General features: G+C 46.1%; 1 protein-coding gene across 1 annotated transcript; it reads right to left on the reverse strand.

Annotated features, from left to right (window-relative positions):
* Positions 1 to 240: 240 nt before the first annotated feature.
* Positions 241 to 16,336, reverse strand: LOC135543442 (ubiquitin carboxyl-terminal hydrolase 40-like). Its single transcript, XM_064970701.1, has 31 exons — positions 15,554 to 16,336; positions 15,400 to 15,467; positions 15,189 to 15,302; positions 14,864 to 15,028; positions 14,272 to 14,418; positions 13,999 to 14,142; positions 13,714 to 13,842; positions 13,468 to 13,572; positions 13,242 to 13,349; positions 12,896 to 13,099; positions 12,611 to 12,746; positions 12,340 to 12,421; positions 12,079 to 12,250; positions 11,905 to 11,989; positions 11,755 to 11,825; positions 11,291 to 11,646; positions 11,013 to 11,172; positions 10,791 to 10,851; positions 7,486 to 7,539; positions 6,242 to 6,417; positions 6,075 to 6,111; positions 5,873 to 5,937; positions 3,525 to 3,599; positions 3,295 to 3,424; positions 3,132 to 3,214; positions 2,932 to 3,050; positions 2,758 to 2,823; positions 2,415 to 2,625; positions 2,214 to 2,309; positions 1,983 to 2,068; positions 241 to 1,836 (listed from the first exon to the last, which is right to left on the reverse strand). Exons 1-31 carry the CDS (start codon positions 15,744 to 15,746, stop codon positions 1,716 to 1,718), a joined length of 3,819 nt encoding a protein of 1,272 aa, XP_064826773.1. The 5' UTR covers positions 15,747 to 16,336; the 3' UTR covers positions 241 to 1,715.
* Between the last annotated feature and the right edge of the window lie 647 nt (positions 16,337 to 16,983).

A 16,983-nucleotide genomic window follows, 5' to 3' on the forward strand; every position in this document is an offset into this window, starting at 1 on the left:
CATAGATGATTGATTGTAAAGGTAAAATGTATACATTGATGTTATGTTTGATAAGCATCATTTCGGGTATAGCCAAATATAAGGCTTGAATGGAGAATTTGCTTCTTGGCGCTGGAAACATGTTGTAAATTCAAATCTGTTGGCCTACTATGATTCGTAGTTGCAAAAGAGTGTGCAAATGACAAAGGTCTGTAAACATGCATCAGGACTCCAAAATAAATAATACAAGATTTGCAAACATTCTTTCTTGATCCGTTTTATTCTGTATTTAATCCAAAACTCTCCATCTGTCCTTGCATCTTGGCACTGACCCAGAAGTCATACAGTACATAAAACTAAATTTCAGTTATACTTCCAGCAAATGCAAAAATAAAAACATCATTAGTTCGGAAATCAAATAATCTCATAATCCAAAACAAAGTCACTCGCATTCATTGTCCAACCGTCATTTCTAAAAGTTATGTATGACATTATTTTAACTCCCTGAAGTTCGCCCACACACCCCCACTGCATGCACATGAAACAAACATAATTATAGCATGATTAACGTGATCAACTCTGGTGCAGAGGCATGATGGGATACAGAGAAAACACTTGGACTCTTTCCCATGTAAGGAAAATGGCGAGAGGGTGAAACCACTAAGCGAAGATGAAGTTAGGAGGGAAAGAAAGGTAGAAAGAGAGAGAGAGGGTGCAACAGAGGTAGAGAAATGAGGTAGGGGGGACTATTACGGACTGAGCTGAATTGTGGCTCATCCATGTTAAGGCCTGGATATAAACCCACTAACTCTTATTAGAAATATAGGTGTATATATTATCTATAATCTACTGGTACATATCTATACCTCTGTGGTGTGTACCATTGCAAACTAGTCAGCAAATACTGTAAATACATACCAATATATATGTAATACACCCAGTACTATGAGTGGAAATACTGGTTCCTATTGGATCTCATGTAGAAATACTTGTTCCTATTGGATCTCATGTAGAAATACTGGTTCCTATTGGATCTCATGTAGAAATACTGGTTCCTATTGGATCTCATGTAGAAATACTGGTTCCTATTGGATCTCATGTAGAAATACTGGTTCCTATTGGATCTCATGTAGAAATACTGGTTCCTATTGGATCTCATGTAGAAATACTGGTTCCTATTGGATCTCATGTAGAAATACTGGTTCCTATTGGATCTCATGTAGAAATACTGGTTCCTATTGGATCTTATGTAGAAATACTGGTTCTTATTGGATCTCATGTAGAAATACTGGTTCCTATTGGATCTTATGTAGAAATACTGGTTCTTATTGGATCTCATGTAGAAATACTGGTTCTTATTGGATCTCATGTAGAAATACTGGTTCCTATTGGATTTCATGTAGAAATACTGGTTCCTATTGGATCTCATGTAGAGGGGAGAAGGGCTCCAGATGTAGTGACAGAGATGGAAGGAGAGTCAGAGACTGCAGCTTGTGACACTGAGTCGACAGAGGTCTGTATAGGGAACCAGTAAGTCATCCCACCACCAGACCAACACTAGCAAAAGATAGCAGATCTATGGGGGGGTCAAGCTGTGTGAACACATTATCAAAAATGTTTGGCACACAAACAGATGTCCAGAAGATTGTTCGTGATGTTGAGCGATGCCACAGTGAGAAAGTCTGTATGTGCACGCATGTGTACTGTATGTGTTTGTTTGTGTGTGTAAGGCGAGGCTATCTGAACACCCCCACGTTGATTGACAGGGCCACCTCTGGCTTCCTGGCCTTGATTGGCCCCATCTTCTCTGGTCCCACCCCTTGGTTGTTCTCAACTTCAGCCCCCGCACCCTGCCCTCTGCAGGAGTAAAGAGGAAATAGTATCAACATAAACTGTAGAGATTTACTTATATAAATACACTTTCTTACAAAGCTAATGTCATACACGAAAAGCAGTGTCAACACTGTGACCTGTGTCTCATTGGATATTTTAAGAAGCCCCACCCTTTCCTGCGTTGCTCCTTCTCTTCCCTCAACCTCTGCTCATCCTGTTGGGTGCTAAAGTCCCGGTTATTGTCAATCAACAGGTTCTGTCAATCAGAAAACACCATGTTACTGTCAAAGTATTATCCAATCAGAAAACCATGTCACATTCAATAAGCAAGTTCTGTCCAATTAAAGCAGAGCAGGCTGGAACGCAACCAATACGATGAACCACAGAGCTGCGTTTGTTACCTTGACACCGACGATGTCACCGTCTTTAAGGTGGAAAGGCGCTCCGAGCAGAGACTCCGTCTTTTTCTTCTTCTTCCGTTTGGACACCTGCTGGCTCTGTGTGCACGCATCATCAACAAGCGCCAGGAAGAGTCATAAAATAAACCATAGGATAGTGACAAAACATCAGGCTCCCTCCCTCCCTCCTTCCACATCTCTTACCCAGTTGGAGAAAGTCTCCCAGGTGTGTGTGTGTGGCTGGTGCTTGGCAAGTAGCAGGGAGTCAGGAGAGAGGCCGTATGTTGAGGCCAAGGCAGAGCGTAGCGATCTGGGGGAAGGGTCTTGAGAAGCATCCCAGACCAGGTCCTCTGGAGGGTAGTAACCCCGCTCCCCTGGCACCCCCATCTGGACACGCAGCAACACCTCCTTAGGACTGGGGGAGGGGGAATGGGGCAATGAGATGGTGGGAGAGGAACAGAAGAGCGAGGGATAGCAACAGATCCAGAAATCATGTTTCTGATATCTGCTTAACTGACCAATGAGAGTAGAATAACCCCAGCCTTACCCAAGATCCTCTTCTCTCAGTAGCTGCTGCACACAAAACTCCACCCCACTGCACAACTTCAACTTCCTGTGAACAGATACTTGTTGTTGAGAAAAGGAAAGGGATGAGAGGAGATAGATAGGAGTGAGAGGGAGGGAGATGTGTGTGTGTGTGTGTGTGTGTGTGTGTGTGTACCTGAGTGTGTGTTGTTGTCCTCTGAGGATACGTGTCAGTCTCTGTCCCTCCAGCTGCCACACACGCAGAAACGCAGGAGTGGGCACACATACATACTGCAGCGCCGGCAGGGTCAGCACCTAACACACAGAGTATTAACACACACACACAGCATGGACAGACACACGCTAGAAGGAGCAGTATCAACACACACACACTACCTGAGTCTTCAGCTCTTCCAGTGTCGCCTCCTCTGAGATCTCCACCTGTCCCACAGTCCTCAGCTCCACCATGGCCCCGCCCACTAAACACACACACATTTTAACCAGTGGACATAGTTTCATACCTTCCTACCTAGTTTCATACTGTGTTTGTGTGTCTCACCTGCAGTCATGACCTCCAACCTCTGACCCTCCGTGGACCCCTCGGCTGTGCCGTTGACCTCTGTTTCCATGGAGACCACGGGATCGGCTCTTGGCTCCACATACAGCCAGACTGACAGCTTCAGAAAACCCTGAGAGAGAGAGAGGGGAGACGTGAGAGAGGGAATACATGTCTGTAGAGAGCGAATGGGGTTGAAAGAGAACAGGAAGTGGACAGGAAGTTGAGTGCACCTTGGGAGGAAGTCGTCCCTCAGTAATCACCAGAGCGTCTCCATGACTCATCTTCAGCTCTGAGAGAGACGCCTCCTGGGAAAGAAACGAGAGAGATTGTAGCAGTGAGTGAAAAAGAGTGCGGAAAATGTATCCCACTTCCTGATTTCGCTTAAGCAATCATTTATTAGAACCCAGGGATTATTGTGACAATAACACCCGACTATGGTCTGTTCTTAAGCCCGACGCTAAGAAGAGGTACGAGGGAACATCCCTTAGGAGGGTGTTGATCACGATAATATCCGGGTTCGAGGGCCCTTATTGCTTTAACAAAACAATTGCCAACATATAAAAAAAAATTAACTACCTGTTTTCATAAAAATGGGTACATGGGTACATTTGTTTTATTTCATCCTTCCACCAGGCAATATTCTATTGGCATGGTTGTCAGCCAAGAGTCTATTCTATTGGCATGGTTGTCAAAAAGGGCTGGTCGTCTATTCTATTGGCATGGTTGTCAGCCAGATCGTCTATTCTATTGGCATGGTTGTCAGCCAAGAGGGCTGGTCGTCTATTCTATTGGCATGGTTGTCAGCCAAGCGGGCTGGTCGTCTATTCTATTGGCATGGTTGTCAGCCAAGCGGGCTGGTCGTCTATTCTATTGGCATGGTTGTCAGCCAAGCGGGCTGGTCGTCTATTCTATTGGCATGGTTGTCAGCCAAGAGGGCTGGTCGCCTATTCTATTGGCATGGTTGTCAGCCAAGCGGGCTGGTCGTCTATTCTATTGGCATGGTTGTCAGCCAAGCGGGCTGGTCGTCTATTCTATTGGCATGGTTGTCAGCCAAGCTGGTCGCCTATTCTATTGGCATGGTTGTCAGCCAAGGGCTGGTCGCCTATTCTATTGGCATGGTTGTCAGCCAAGCGGGCTGGTCGCTATTCTATTGGCATGGTTGTCAGCCAAGCGGGCTGGTCGTCTATTCTATTGGCATGGTTGTCAGCCAAGCGGGCTGGTCGTCTATTCTATTGGCATGGTTGTCAGCCAAGCGGGCTGGTCGTCTATTCTATTGGCATGGTTGTCAGCCAAGCGGGCTGGTCGTCTATTCTATTGGCATGGTTGTCAGCCAAGATTCTATTGGCATGGTTGTCAGCCAATCGGGCTGGTCGTCTATTCTATTGGCATGGTTGTCAGCCAAGCGGGCTGGTCGTCTATTCTATTGGCATGGTTGTCAGCCAATCGGGCTGGTCGTCTATTCTATTGGCATGGTTGTCAGCCAAGCGGGCTGGTCGTCTATTCTATTGGCATGGTTGTCAGCTATTGGCATGGTTGTCAGCGGGCTGGTCGTCTATTCTATTGGCATGGTTGTCAGCCAAGCGGGCTGGTCGTCTATTCTATTGGCATGGTTGTCAGCCAAGCGGGCTGGTCGTCTATTCTATTGGCATGGTTGTCAGCCAAGCGGGCTGGTCGTCTATTCTATTGGCATGGTTGTCAGCCAAGCGGGCTGGTCGTCTATTCTATTGGCATGGTTGTCAGCCAAGCGGGCTGGTCGTCTATTCTATTGGCATCGTAGTCAGCCAAGCGGGCTGGTCGTCTATTCTATTGGCATCGTAGTCAGCCAAGCGGGCTGGTCGTCTATTCTATTGGCATGGTTGTCAGCCAAGAGGGCTGGTCGTCTATTCTATTGGCATGGTTGTCAGCCAATCGGGCTGGTCGTCTATTCTATTGGCATGGTTGTCAGCCAAGCGGGCTGGTTTCTATTGGCATGGTTGTCAGCCAAATTCTATTGGCATGGTTGTCAGCCAAGAGGGCTGGTCGTCTATTCTATTGGCATGGTTGTCAGCCAAGCAGGCTGGTCATCCGTTCTCAGCAAAACACTTTTTGCTCTGCAAGTTGTCTACCTCTCCTTTGCCAACTAGTCAATTAAAGTAAACCCACAATCACGACAAGCAGTTGAACCTACAGCAAACTATGTGCATTTTCATTTTTTTACCTTTATTTCTATTGCCATTTCTTTGGATATATCCATTATAATGAGTCTCCTCTGGACACGATCATTCTCTATGGCACGGTGGAGATCGCAAAAAAAAACTGCAACATTGTTGCACAGGTCAGCGCGGCAGGCAACAAGGTTTAGACAAACCTCAACTGTTGCAAACCAAATGCTAGGATGGAAGCATGGGGAAATCCTGTCGAGACATTTCTTTCCAGGGGAGTTTATTAATTGCCTGGCTGGGATGTGGGATGCTGAAGGAGCATTGATCATTCAAATGAAAACTGTTAACAGGCATTACCTGGGGGATTGTCGTGAATAACTCCCTGTATCAACCAATCAGCATCCAAAAAAAAACGTTTTATAATTCTGGTTACTGACCTCATCCATCAAAGCCTCTCCCACCTCCTCACACCAGTCCAGCCTCCTTAGATGCCAACCGTCCCCTGTACACACACATTATTAACCCACACCATTACCCCTACACCACTACACCATTACCCCTACGCCATTAACCCTACACCATTAACACATATGCACACACAGGGGAGAAGGGACACACTCTATAATCTAGTAGTTTTACCTTCAAGTCTTGCTGACTCCAACATTTTCTTGAGACACTACAATAGAATAGATAAGATTAGCACTCATTAGCAGAGAAGCAGATACACTGTCTGACAGAGAGAGAGAGACAGGCAGGCAGCCAGATAGACCGACCAGCGGACCAAACGATACGCAGTCATTCCCCACCTGTTTAACTGTGCTGGACCGCTCTACAATGATTTCCCCCTCCAAGCCAGAGGAGGGTGCTGTCCCCACACTGAAGTACAGGAACAGCTGTGTGTCTTTGGGGGCCGTTCCAGGACAGAGGGACAGGGAGGTCATCAGCCTAACCCCAGCGTCACGAACGCTCAGCTCCTCACACACTGTGGGAGGCAACACACACACACACGACAGGGCTTGACATTCAGGTAAATTTGCCAGTGGCACACCGGGCCATCGCCAACTGAAAGCTAATGGCGCCACCCCAAATAAAGCAAGATCAGGTGATTATATCTTTAGTTTGCGGGCTGAGCAAGTTAGACGATAATAACTACCCTCCATACAGAAATAATGACATTTTACTTGACAATATCACATTTACATTGATTGATTGGAGGGAAAAATACAACTTTGCGTAATCGCAAAAGGGGTGTTATTGTTAGCCATTTTGAACAGTCAGCAGGCTACTGTAGGAGGGCCAATAAAATCAGTTTAATCTTTAGCTACAGTTTGTTTTCCCAGTTTCCAAGTTCTCACTATCAAAAATCACACTTTTTAAAAATAATTTATAGAAAAACAACAATTGGATGTTCCAAGTCCACAAAAAAAAAAGCTTAAACCACATCTGGAGACCACGTTTCAGGTCTGTTTAGTCAACATTTAACTGGGAATGTTCGGGAAATCCTTTAGAAACGTTCATTCAAACAGAGCATGACGACGAAACTGTGCATTGCAAAGATTTAACCACGACTTGGGCCAAACATCGTAAATACCTGTTTTACATACACATTGTTGCATTATAATATCTACCAGTTGAACGTTGAAACATCTTTCCTACATACCCTACCAGCAACCCTACTACTGTCCTTCTGTGTGCTGCTCCACGCAACAACCAGTGGCGAGCTGCTCTTTCTTGCCGCCTGACAGATTAACTAGTCTGTGTGCGTGTGATAATCTGCATCACGAATTAACAGCTTTGGGAATTTGTCTGTTTTTTTTCAACAATTATATATATAGCCAGGACTGTAACTATCATTAATAAAGTATGTTTTTGTTTGGGGGGGGGGGGGGGGCTTTGTTGTGGAAGATTGACTGGCAAGGAGGGCTTCGAAAACCTCCCCGGGCAAGCAGACAACCCTGTATGTCGATCCCTGCATCAATACATAAACACAATTAGGTGGAAGTAAGAGATGCATGTGTCTATGTGTGAGGGTCATTGGGGGTTACAGTACCTGGGGGCAGGAGTTTCCCTGTACGGTCCACCTGCCTCAGACAGCATGCCACACCTGGACAGAGATACACACGCCAGTGAAGAGACAACACATATCTATGATAATACTGGCTGCTGCTATTAGGAGTGGTAATAATGACAGTATCTGACCAGCTAGCTGCTGCTATTAGGAGTGGTAATAATGACAGTATCTGACCTGCTAGCTGCTGCTATTAGGAGTGGTAATAATGACAGTATCTGACCTGCTAGCTGCTGCTATCAGGAGTGGTAATAATGACAGTATCTGACCAGCTAGCTGCTGCTATTAGGAGTGGTAATAATAACAGTATCTGACCTGCTAGCTGCTGCTATTAGGAGTGGTAATAATGGCAGTATCTGACTTGCTAGCTGCTGCTATTAGGAGTGGTAATAATGACAGTATCTGACCTGCTAGCTGCTGCTATTAGGAGTGGTAATAATGACAGTATCTGACCTGCTAGCTGCTGCTATTAGGAGTGGTAATAATGACAGTATCTGACCTGCTAGCTGCTGCTATTAGGAGTGGTAATAATGACAGTATCTGACCTGCTAGCTGCTGCTATTAGGAGTGGTAATAATAACAGTATCTGACCTGCTAGCTGCTGCTATTAGGAGTGGTAATAATGACAGTATCTGACCTGCTAGCTGCTGCTATCAGGAGTGGTAATAATGACAGTATCTGACCTGCTAGCTGCTGCTATTAGGAGTGGTAATAATGACAATATCTGACCTGCTAGCTGCTGCTATTAGGAGTGGTAATAATGACAGTATCTGACCTGCTAGCTGCTGCTATCAGGAGTGGTAATAATGACAGTATCTGACCTGCTAGCTGCTGCTATTAGGAGTGGTAATAATGACAGTATCTGACCTGCTAGCTGCTGCTATTAGGAGTGGTAATAATGACAGTATCTGACCTGCTAGCTGCTGCTATTAGGAGTGGTAATAATGGCAGTATCTGACTTGCTAGCTGCTGCTATTAGGAGTGGTAATAATGACAGTATCTGACCTGTTAGCTGCTGCTATTAGGAGTGGTAATAATGACAGTATCTGACCTGCTAGCTGCTGCTATCAGGAGTGGTAATAATGACAGTATCTGACCTGCTAGCTGCTGCTATTAGGAGTGGTAATAATGACAGTATCTGACCTGCTAGCTGCTGCTATCAGGAGTGGTAATAATGACAGTATCTGACCTGCTAGCTGCTGCTATTAGGAGTGGTAATAATGACAGTATCTGACCTGCTAGCTGCTGCTATTAGGAGTGGTAATAATGACAGTATCTGACCTGTTAGCTGCTGCTATTAGGAGTGGTAATAATGACAGTATCTGACCTGCTAGCTGCTGCTATCAGGAGTGGTAATAATGACAGTATCTGACCTGCTAGCTGCTGCTATTAGGAGTGGTAATAATGACAGTATCTGACCTGCTAGCTGCTGCTATCAGGAGTGGTAATAATGACAGTATCTGACCTGCTAGCTGCTGCTATCAGGAGTGGTAATAATAACAGTATCTGACCAGCTAGCTGCTGCTATTAGGAGTGGTAATAATAACAGTATCTGACCTGCTAGCTGCTGCTATTAGGAGTGGTAATAATGACAGTATCTGACCTGCTAGCTGCTGCTATTAGGAGTGGTAATAATAACAGTATCTGACCAGCTAGCTGCTGCTATTAGGAGTGGTAATAATAACAGTATCTGACCTGCTAGCTGCTGCTATTAGGAGTGGTAATAATAACAGTATCTGACCTGCTAGCTGCTGCTATTAGGAGTGGTAATAATGACAGTATCTGACCTGCTAGCTGCTGCTATTAGGAGTGGTAATAATGACAGTATCTGACCTGCTAGCTGCTGCTATTAGGAGTGGTAATAATGACAGTATCTGACCTGCTAGCTGATGCTATTAGGAGTGGTAATAATGACAGTATCTGACCTGTTAGCTGCTGCTATTAGGAGTGGTAATAATGACAGTATCTGACCTGCTAGCTGCTGCTATCAGGAGTGGTAATAATGACAGTATCTGACCTGCTAGCTGCTGCTATTAGGAGTGGTAATAATGACAGTATCTGACCTGCTAGCTGCTGCTATCAGGAGTGGTAATAATGACAGTATCTGACCTGCTAGCTGCTGCTATTAGGAGTGGTAATAATGACAGTATCTGACCTGCTAGCTGCTGCTATCAGGAGTGGTAATAATAACAGTATCTGACCAGCTAGCTGCTGCTATTAGGAGTGGTAATAATAACAGTATCTGACCTGCTAGCTGCTGCTATTAGGAGTGGTAATAATGACAGTATCTGACCTGCTAGCTGCTGCTATTAGGAGTGGTAATAATAACAGTATCTGACCAGCTAGCTGCTGCTATTAGGAGTGGTAATAATAACAGTATCTGACCAGCTAGCTGCTGCTATTAGGAGTGGTAATAATGACAGTATCTGACCAGCTAGCTGCTGCTATCAGGAGTGGTAATAATAACAGTATCTGACCTGCTAGCTGCTGCTATTAGGAGTGGTAATAATGACAGTATCTGACCTGCTAGCTGCTGCTATTAGGAGTGGTAATAATGACAGTATCTGACCTGCTAGCTGCTGCTATCAGGAGTGGTAATAATGACAGTACCTGACCTGCTAGCTGCTGCTATTAGGAGTGGTAATAATGACAGTATCTGACCTGCTAGCTGCTGCTATTAGGAGTGGTAATAATAACAGTATCTGACCAGCTAGCTGCTGCTATTAGGAGTGGTAATAATGACAGTATCTGACCTGCTGGCTGCTGCTATTAGGAGTGGTAATAAATCAAATCAAATTTTATTTGTCACATACACATGGTTAGCAATGTTAATGCGAGTGTAGCGAAATGCTTGTGCTTCCAGTTCCGACAATGCAGTAATAACCAACAAGTAATCTAACTAACAATTCCAAAACTAATATCTTATACACAGTGTAAGGGGATAAAGAATATGTACATAAAGATATGAATGAGTGATGGTGCAGAGCAGCATAGGCAAGATACAGTAGATGGTATCGAGTACAGTATATACATATGAGATGAGTATGTAAACAAAGTGGCATAGTTAAAGTGGCTAGTGATACATGTATTACATAAGGATGCAGTAGATGATAGAGTACAGTATAATCGTATACATATGAGATGAATAATGTAGGGTATGTAAACATTATATTAGGTAGCGTTGTTTAAAGTGGCTAGTGATATATTTTACATCCTTTCCTATCAATTCCCATTATTGAAGTGGCTGGAGTTGAGTCAGTGTGTTGGCAATAATAACAGTATCTGACCTGCTAGCTGCTCCTGTAGTTGCAGCTCTGCTATGGCCCTCTGTTTCACCTCACACAGCAGCTAGAAAAGAACACACCCACACATTACTATACTAAACACACACACATTACTATACTAAACACACACACATTAACATACTAAACACACACACATTAATTTACTAACACACACACAAATATAGTAAACACACACTAATATACTATACACACTTGCTAGCTCACCATGTTTCCAGAGGCAGGGACCTTTGCCCTCATCCTCTCCTCATCTTCCTCCCCCTCTCCTCCTCCTCTTCTTCTTCTCTCTGGTCGGTATTCCACCTGAAGCCAGCGACAGTCTGATGGTGTTGTCACGGTTACCATATCACCACTCACACTGAACACACTGGGGGAGAGAGACATTACACACACAGTCATAGCAAACAGACCAACCACACCTCATGTCTGTCACCCACTTACGCAGACTGACACACTGCCTCGCACACACACACCACGCTGCCCACCTGCTGTCCTGTGTCTGTGGCTCCAGCACCAGCAGTGCGTCTCCATCCTTCAAGGCCAGCTCCTTCAGGGTCCTCTGCATGTCTCCAGGAGGGAATACCCTCCACCCGCTGGCCCCCCCTCCCCCCCCTCCCCTCTTCTCCTGACACAGGAGGCTCTCCTGTGGCTCCCCTAATGCCTCCCTCACCTCTCCTAGAGTCACCCTCCCAGCGAACCCCCTCGACTCCTTCGACAGCCCCGAGCCTCCTTCCTCTCCCTCGCCTCCCCCGTCCTCCTCCTCTTCTCCCAGAGAGGGGCGAACCACGGTCAGCAGCATTGGTTCCCACTCGGCTCCTGTTTGGACAGTCGCCCCACAAACCTGAGGAAATAAAGGGGATATGATATGACCCGACAGCCGTTTTGGTTCTAGGACGTCCAGTAGCAGTGTGTTCAACGGTGGATTGTGTTGATTCGAGTGTCTCCTCACCTCTCTGCCGTTCCACACAAACAGATCAGTGCCGGATAAGATGCCTGCACTGTAGAGAGACACCTCATCATCTGAAACACACGTACAAAAGTTCAGTATGAACTCTCACAGAATGTACATGTTGCAAAAGTGTGTGTGTGTGTGTCTTACCTGTGAGAGTGTTGTAGAGGTGAAGGCCGGCTGGCAGACTTTTGGCCACAGTCAGAGCCATATCCCCATCCCAGAGATCCTGCATCTGAACACACACACACTGATTTGAGCTTTTTGCAAAGTGCCATGGCGTCATTAAGAAAGTGAGTTAATGAGTCGGAGTGATGACGTCACCTGGTAGATGATCATTCGCAAGTCTCCTACGGTCCTGCGGAGGTCAAAGGTGAGGTTGGTGGCCTCTTTCTGCTCTATGCTGATTGGCTTAAGAGCTCCGTTCTCCAACCTATAGCGCGGCGCTAGGTGGAGACGCAGCTCAACACTGTTATTGCTGGCCTCAAACTCCTCCCTATAGCAGAGTACACACACACACACACAAACGGATAGCCAAAAAACATCAGCAAAACATAACAAAATACAGTGTGCGCACGTGAGTACCGTCTCTGTTGTAGTCTTCTGTTCTCCTCTTCAGCCATCTCCAAGAGGTGAGGGGGAACCTTATACCCTGGATTCCTCAGGGCTGCCAGAGGGAAAACCTCATTTTAAAGACTGTATCAGTGTGCGTTTTCACGTCTCTCCGTCACCATCTCTCTTTCTCTCCCACTCGCATCAACTTTGGATGCGGCTCTCCTTTTCTTGTGTTCACTCACTCTCTCCCTCCCTTTCCTTCTTACACCTCTCTCCCACACACTCACAAACACCCCCGTACCTCCAGAAGGCCTGCGTAGCAGTGTCTTCCTATAGAACAGCATGTAGGCACTCTCCTTTCCCTGGTACATTTTCTCTATGTCTCTCTCATGGATCGACGTCACTGTGGAGTCATTCAGATTAAACCAGTGGCTGCCCTGTGGAGAGACAGAGAGATGAAGAAAGATGCATGGATGAATGGAGAGTCAGAGAGACAGAATAGAGATTTAAACCTAACCAATTGCAGCATCAACATTGCAGACACACCATCTTTAAAGCAGAACCATGAGAGGTCTAACTAGTGTACCTGTGGTTCTGGTGCTGTCTCCAGTCCTGGTTCTGGTTGGGCGTTGACAGTGTTGTTGTGGACTGGGTCTGGGGTAGAGCTTGGGCCAGGGGTTGTGTGGGCTGGGCTGGAGGGCCGGGTCACCGGGCTAGGGGGGTTGGCTTTCAGGGCCACCCGAGTGCTGCTATTGACCAACACAAACACGTCACTGTGGTTCTGGAGGAACTGCAGAGGAAGAGAGGAGGTGAGAGGGAGAGGGGGATGAGTGGAAGGATAACATGTAGAACGATGTAGAGAAGATAAGGAAAGGTAAGCGTTCATGTGACGTTGTGGAGCTCTTGGGGGAGGCCCATCAGTCATGTCCTACCTTGCCTATGGGGCCGTGGAGTTTCCTGTACTTCTTGCTCCAGGAAGAACCGATCTTGTCCATCAGTCTCTGGCCCAGCTGGTCCAGCAGCATGCTCCTGCTCTCCTCCTACAGGCCAGGAGGGGAACAACACCACATTAAGATCAGACACAGTCACTGGACCTACTGACGATGTGGCCCGTGGTGCTCTCGTCCCATCGGGTTAAACCAGCATGCTTTGCGTTACCTGGGCTATTATGGAGGAGAGTACAGATAGAGGGTCGTCTTTCTCCGGCTCAGTATACGCTCTCACTTCCTTCTTCTTCTGAACCTTGGGTTTGGAATCCTCCTCCTGATACAAACGCAGGCGCGTAAATACAAAGACACACACAAACACACAATTCACTATTAGCACATTTAGTGACATACTCCAACCCTCGATTGTCTGATATGCAATTGTTGTTCTCTCCACCTCCCTCCCGCGCTCTCTCACCGGCGGTTCCCACAAGCCAAGGTGGTCCATGTCTTTGATGTAGACGTGGTAATGGCCGCCATAACAGCCTCCCTTATGGATGATGACAGAGAAGAGTTCATAGGAGTACTCCGAGTCCTCGTCTTCAGTCTGGGAGAGAGGGTGACATAGCATAGGCCATTAGGCCTTATAACGCGACATAACATATTTTTAAATGGTTTGACATTATTTTAACTTAGTCATGTAGAGTACACACAGAGTAAGTGGCAGTGAAGCAATGCAGATCAGTGTGGGTGGAGGTTGTACCTGTTCACAGAAGGGCCTGAGGTTTATGGTGAGAGGGAAGGTGTAGCGACCAGTCTCCTTGTAACGCTCGCACCTGGCAAAATCAAAGTTAAACCTCAACAGAGACACTGTCAGGAAGGGAGGGAGCTTCCTCAGCTTGGCAGACTACAGAGGGGGGAGAGAGAGAGAGAGAGAGAGAGGGAAAGAGGGAGCAAGGGAGAGAGAGTTCTGGAATCAGTACCAATTCTAGAATAAACCAGTACAATTTAAATCCATGCCAATACTCCTACTAACCTTAGCAGCAGTGACTAGTTGGTCACACTGGCCACAGCGGTAGAGGTTACTGCCTTCAAACATCTCCTCTTCCACAAACATGTCCCAGAGCGCCTCCTCCAGGCCACACACGCCACGTACACACACGGTCAGGTCCAGGAAGTCCTCCTGAGAGCCAAGAGAAAGAGGTGTAAGCAACACAAAGATAAAACTGGTACATGTGTGTATCTCAATCTCTTCATTCAAAGACTCAATCATGGACACTCTTACTGACAGTTGTGGCTGCTTTGCGTGATGTATTGTTGTCTCTTCCTTCTTGCCCTTTGTGCTGTTGTCTTGTGCCCACTAATGTGTGTACCCTGTTTTGAGCTGCTACCATGTTGTGCTGCTGCCATGTTGTGTTGCTACCATGTTGTTGTCATGTGTTGCTACCATGCTGTGTTGTCATGTGTTGCCTCCATGCTGTGTTGTTGTCTCTCTTGTCGTGATGTGTGTTTTGTTCTACATTTTTAATCCCAGCTGCAGTTCCCGCAGGAGTCCTTTTGCCTTAAGTAAATAAGAATTTGACCTTAACTGACATACCTTGTTAAATAATGTTTAAATAAATAAAAACCTGTCTCTGGCTGATGTTGCCACACTCTTTGCAGAGGATGCTGTTGACAGTGGTGCCATGGTAGAGGTGCTGGATGAACGCACTACCGCTGGTGTCCACCAGGGAGTGCTCTAGGGCACTGAACAGAATCCTGTTCAACTCCTGCACATCATGTTGCCTGCTCTCCTACGGGAGAGAGATGAGAGAGAGTGGTAAGCAAAATACTGTAGGAGAAAGTGATGTTGCATTATATAAAGCAAGCCTCATTCTCTAGTTTAGTCCCTGCGTCACACACACCGCCATTCATACACACACTCGTTCACATGCTCGTGTTCACACACACTACCTCGCTGTTGTTCCATCCGAAGCTATCAGTGAGATCACCAGTAGAGGCACTCTGTTGGTCCACCAAGAGTAGACGAGCAAACAGCCTCTGGAGCTCCAATGGAATAACCCTGACCTGAGGGACAGAGTTAATGTACTACTCAAACACACCAATACAAATAAAGACATGCATACAGTGAGGAACACACACACTCCCATGGTTGGTTCTTTACCTTGGCCTCTGGTTTGTCTTTGTCCTCTAGGCAGCCCAATTCCTTTGGACCCAGACTGAACAGCTCCTCTACACACACACACGCACACACACAGTATTGCAAATACAGTATGAGCCAAAGACAGAACACCAAGTGACCTGACTTGACCTCTCACCTCTGAACTCCGGGGTGAAGAGCAGGGTCTGGAGCAGGGAGTTGAGGTAGCACGTCCCTCCCTGGTTTTTAATCCCGCTGAGATTAACTCTTCCCCGGGGTGGAGGTGGCTCCCCTTCCCTCATAACAACTCTACCTCCTGAGGGAGCCAGAGAAAATCCCTCCTCCTCTTCCTCGAAAAGACTCCCAAACATGGCTGGGCTTGCGTCTGTTTCTCTCTTTCCTGTGAAACGCACCTTCGGGGGATTTAATTGAATGTCTAATTGTGTTCACGATCGCGTAGCTAGCTAACCAATAACTCCTCTTGCTATCTCATCTTGGTCTTGCCTAGCTCTCTGTTGATAGTAGTGGGACTGACTCTGAAATAAGACGACTTTACAGGGGTAAACATAGCTATGAATAGATAACTAGTGTGTTCCCGTATAGTGATCGAGTTATAGCAATTATTGTAGCGGTTAACTAACAAGCTATACAATCATTGCCCTTACAACACGAGTTAATTTAGTGTGAACTGAGTTTACAACAGCTAAATTCGGACCGGTGACAGACAACTATCCTACCTGGCTATCTGACTCGTTAGCTATCAAGCAAAACGTGTTTCAGCGTTCCTGACGCAAATAGAGCATTAACTCCAGAAATCTCCTAATGCTTTTTTTGTAAAGTTATAATCGAAGCCAAACTCTGTCTACATTCCTCTGTTTTAAATAAGAGAAAAAACGAAAAAACGGAAATAAAAACACCATTGATGAACAGTGCGCAGCCATAATGTCCTAAAACCAAAGGGTAGAGTGGGGCATTGTGGAAGTTGTAGTGTTGTTTTAAAATCACAGGTTGGCACCTCGGCTGAATAAACTACATGTCCACCAAGTCTTCTCTTCGATTTCGCAGGAGCATCAAGCCTCTTGTAGTTTTTATAACATGGCTTGTCTGTCATCCGGTGGATGTCTCAAACACACACAACAGATACATCTGAACTGAAATGAGATGTATTTTCTGCTGGTATTCTTAAAGAAGGTTCATATGTGGCTAAAAAACCTGCTGGTCTTTTAACCACCTGTTCAGTTTTTGTGTAAAAGCACTGACACAAGCCACACATTTTAAAGGGATACTTTGGGATTTTAGCAATGACGCCCTTTACCTACTTCCCCAGGGTCAGTGTTAAGAATTCCCTGTCGGTGACTGTTAGCACCTCACAACCCTGAGCAAACTCCCCTCCCCATCCACCACAACCAGAGCATGAGAGTCTAGGTGGAACCATAAACCTGCCTCTAAAACTCTCTCTGACCTGTGTGACCTGTGCTTTGATATGTTGCTAGGGAAGTTACTAGGGGGCATGACATCTACCCATCCTCTTGACACTGCAGGTTACACAATACTTGCAGTCTCCCTCAAGCAGCGGCAGAGAGCAACATCTATCTCTGCCGATCAACA

Source organism: Oncorhynchus masou, chromosome 7 (assembly GCF_036934945.1).
Source record: "Oncorhynchus masou masou isolate Uvic2021 chromosome 7, UVic_Omas_1.1, whole genome shotgun sequence".
Classification (NCBI taxonomy): Eukaryota; Metazoa; Chordata; class Actinopteri; order Salmoniformes; family Salmonidae; genus Oncorhynchus; species Oncorhynchus masou.

What these genes read in the sequence shown, in the direction of transcription:
- LOC135543442 (XM_064970701.1), bottom strand. Translation starts at nt 15,746, where the DNA reads ATGTTTGGGAGTCTTTTCGAGGAAGAGGAGGAGGGATTTTCTCTGGCT. An exon ending in AACTAGTCACTGCTGCTAAG is followed by an intron (nt 14,143 to 14,271) that starts GTTAGTAGGAGT and finishes CCCCCTCTGTAG; the next exon opens with TCTGCCAAGCTGAGGAAGCT. An exon ending in CCTCTACAACACTCTCACAG is followed by an intron (nt 11,826 to 11,904) that starts GTAAGACACACA and finishes CGTGTGTTTCAG; the next exon opens with ATGATGAGGTGTCTCTCTAC.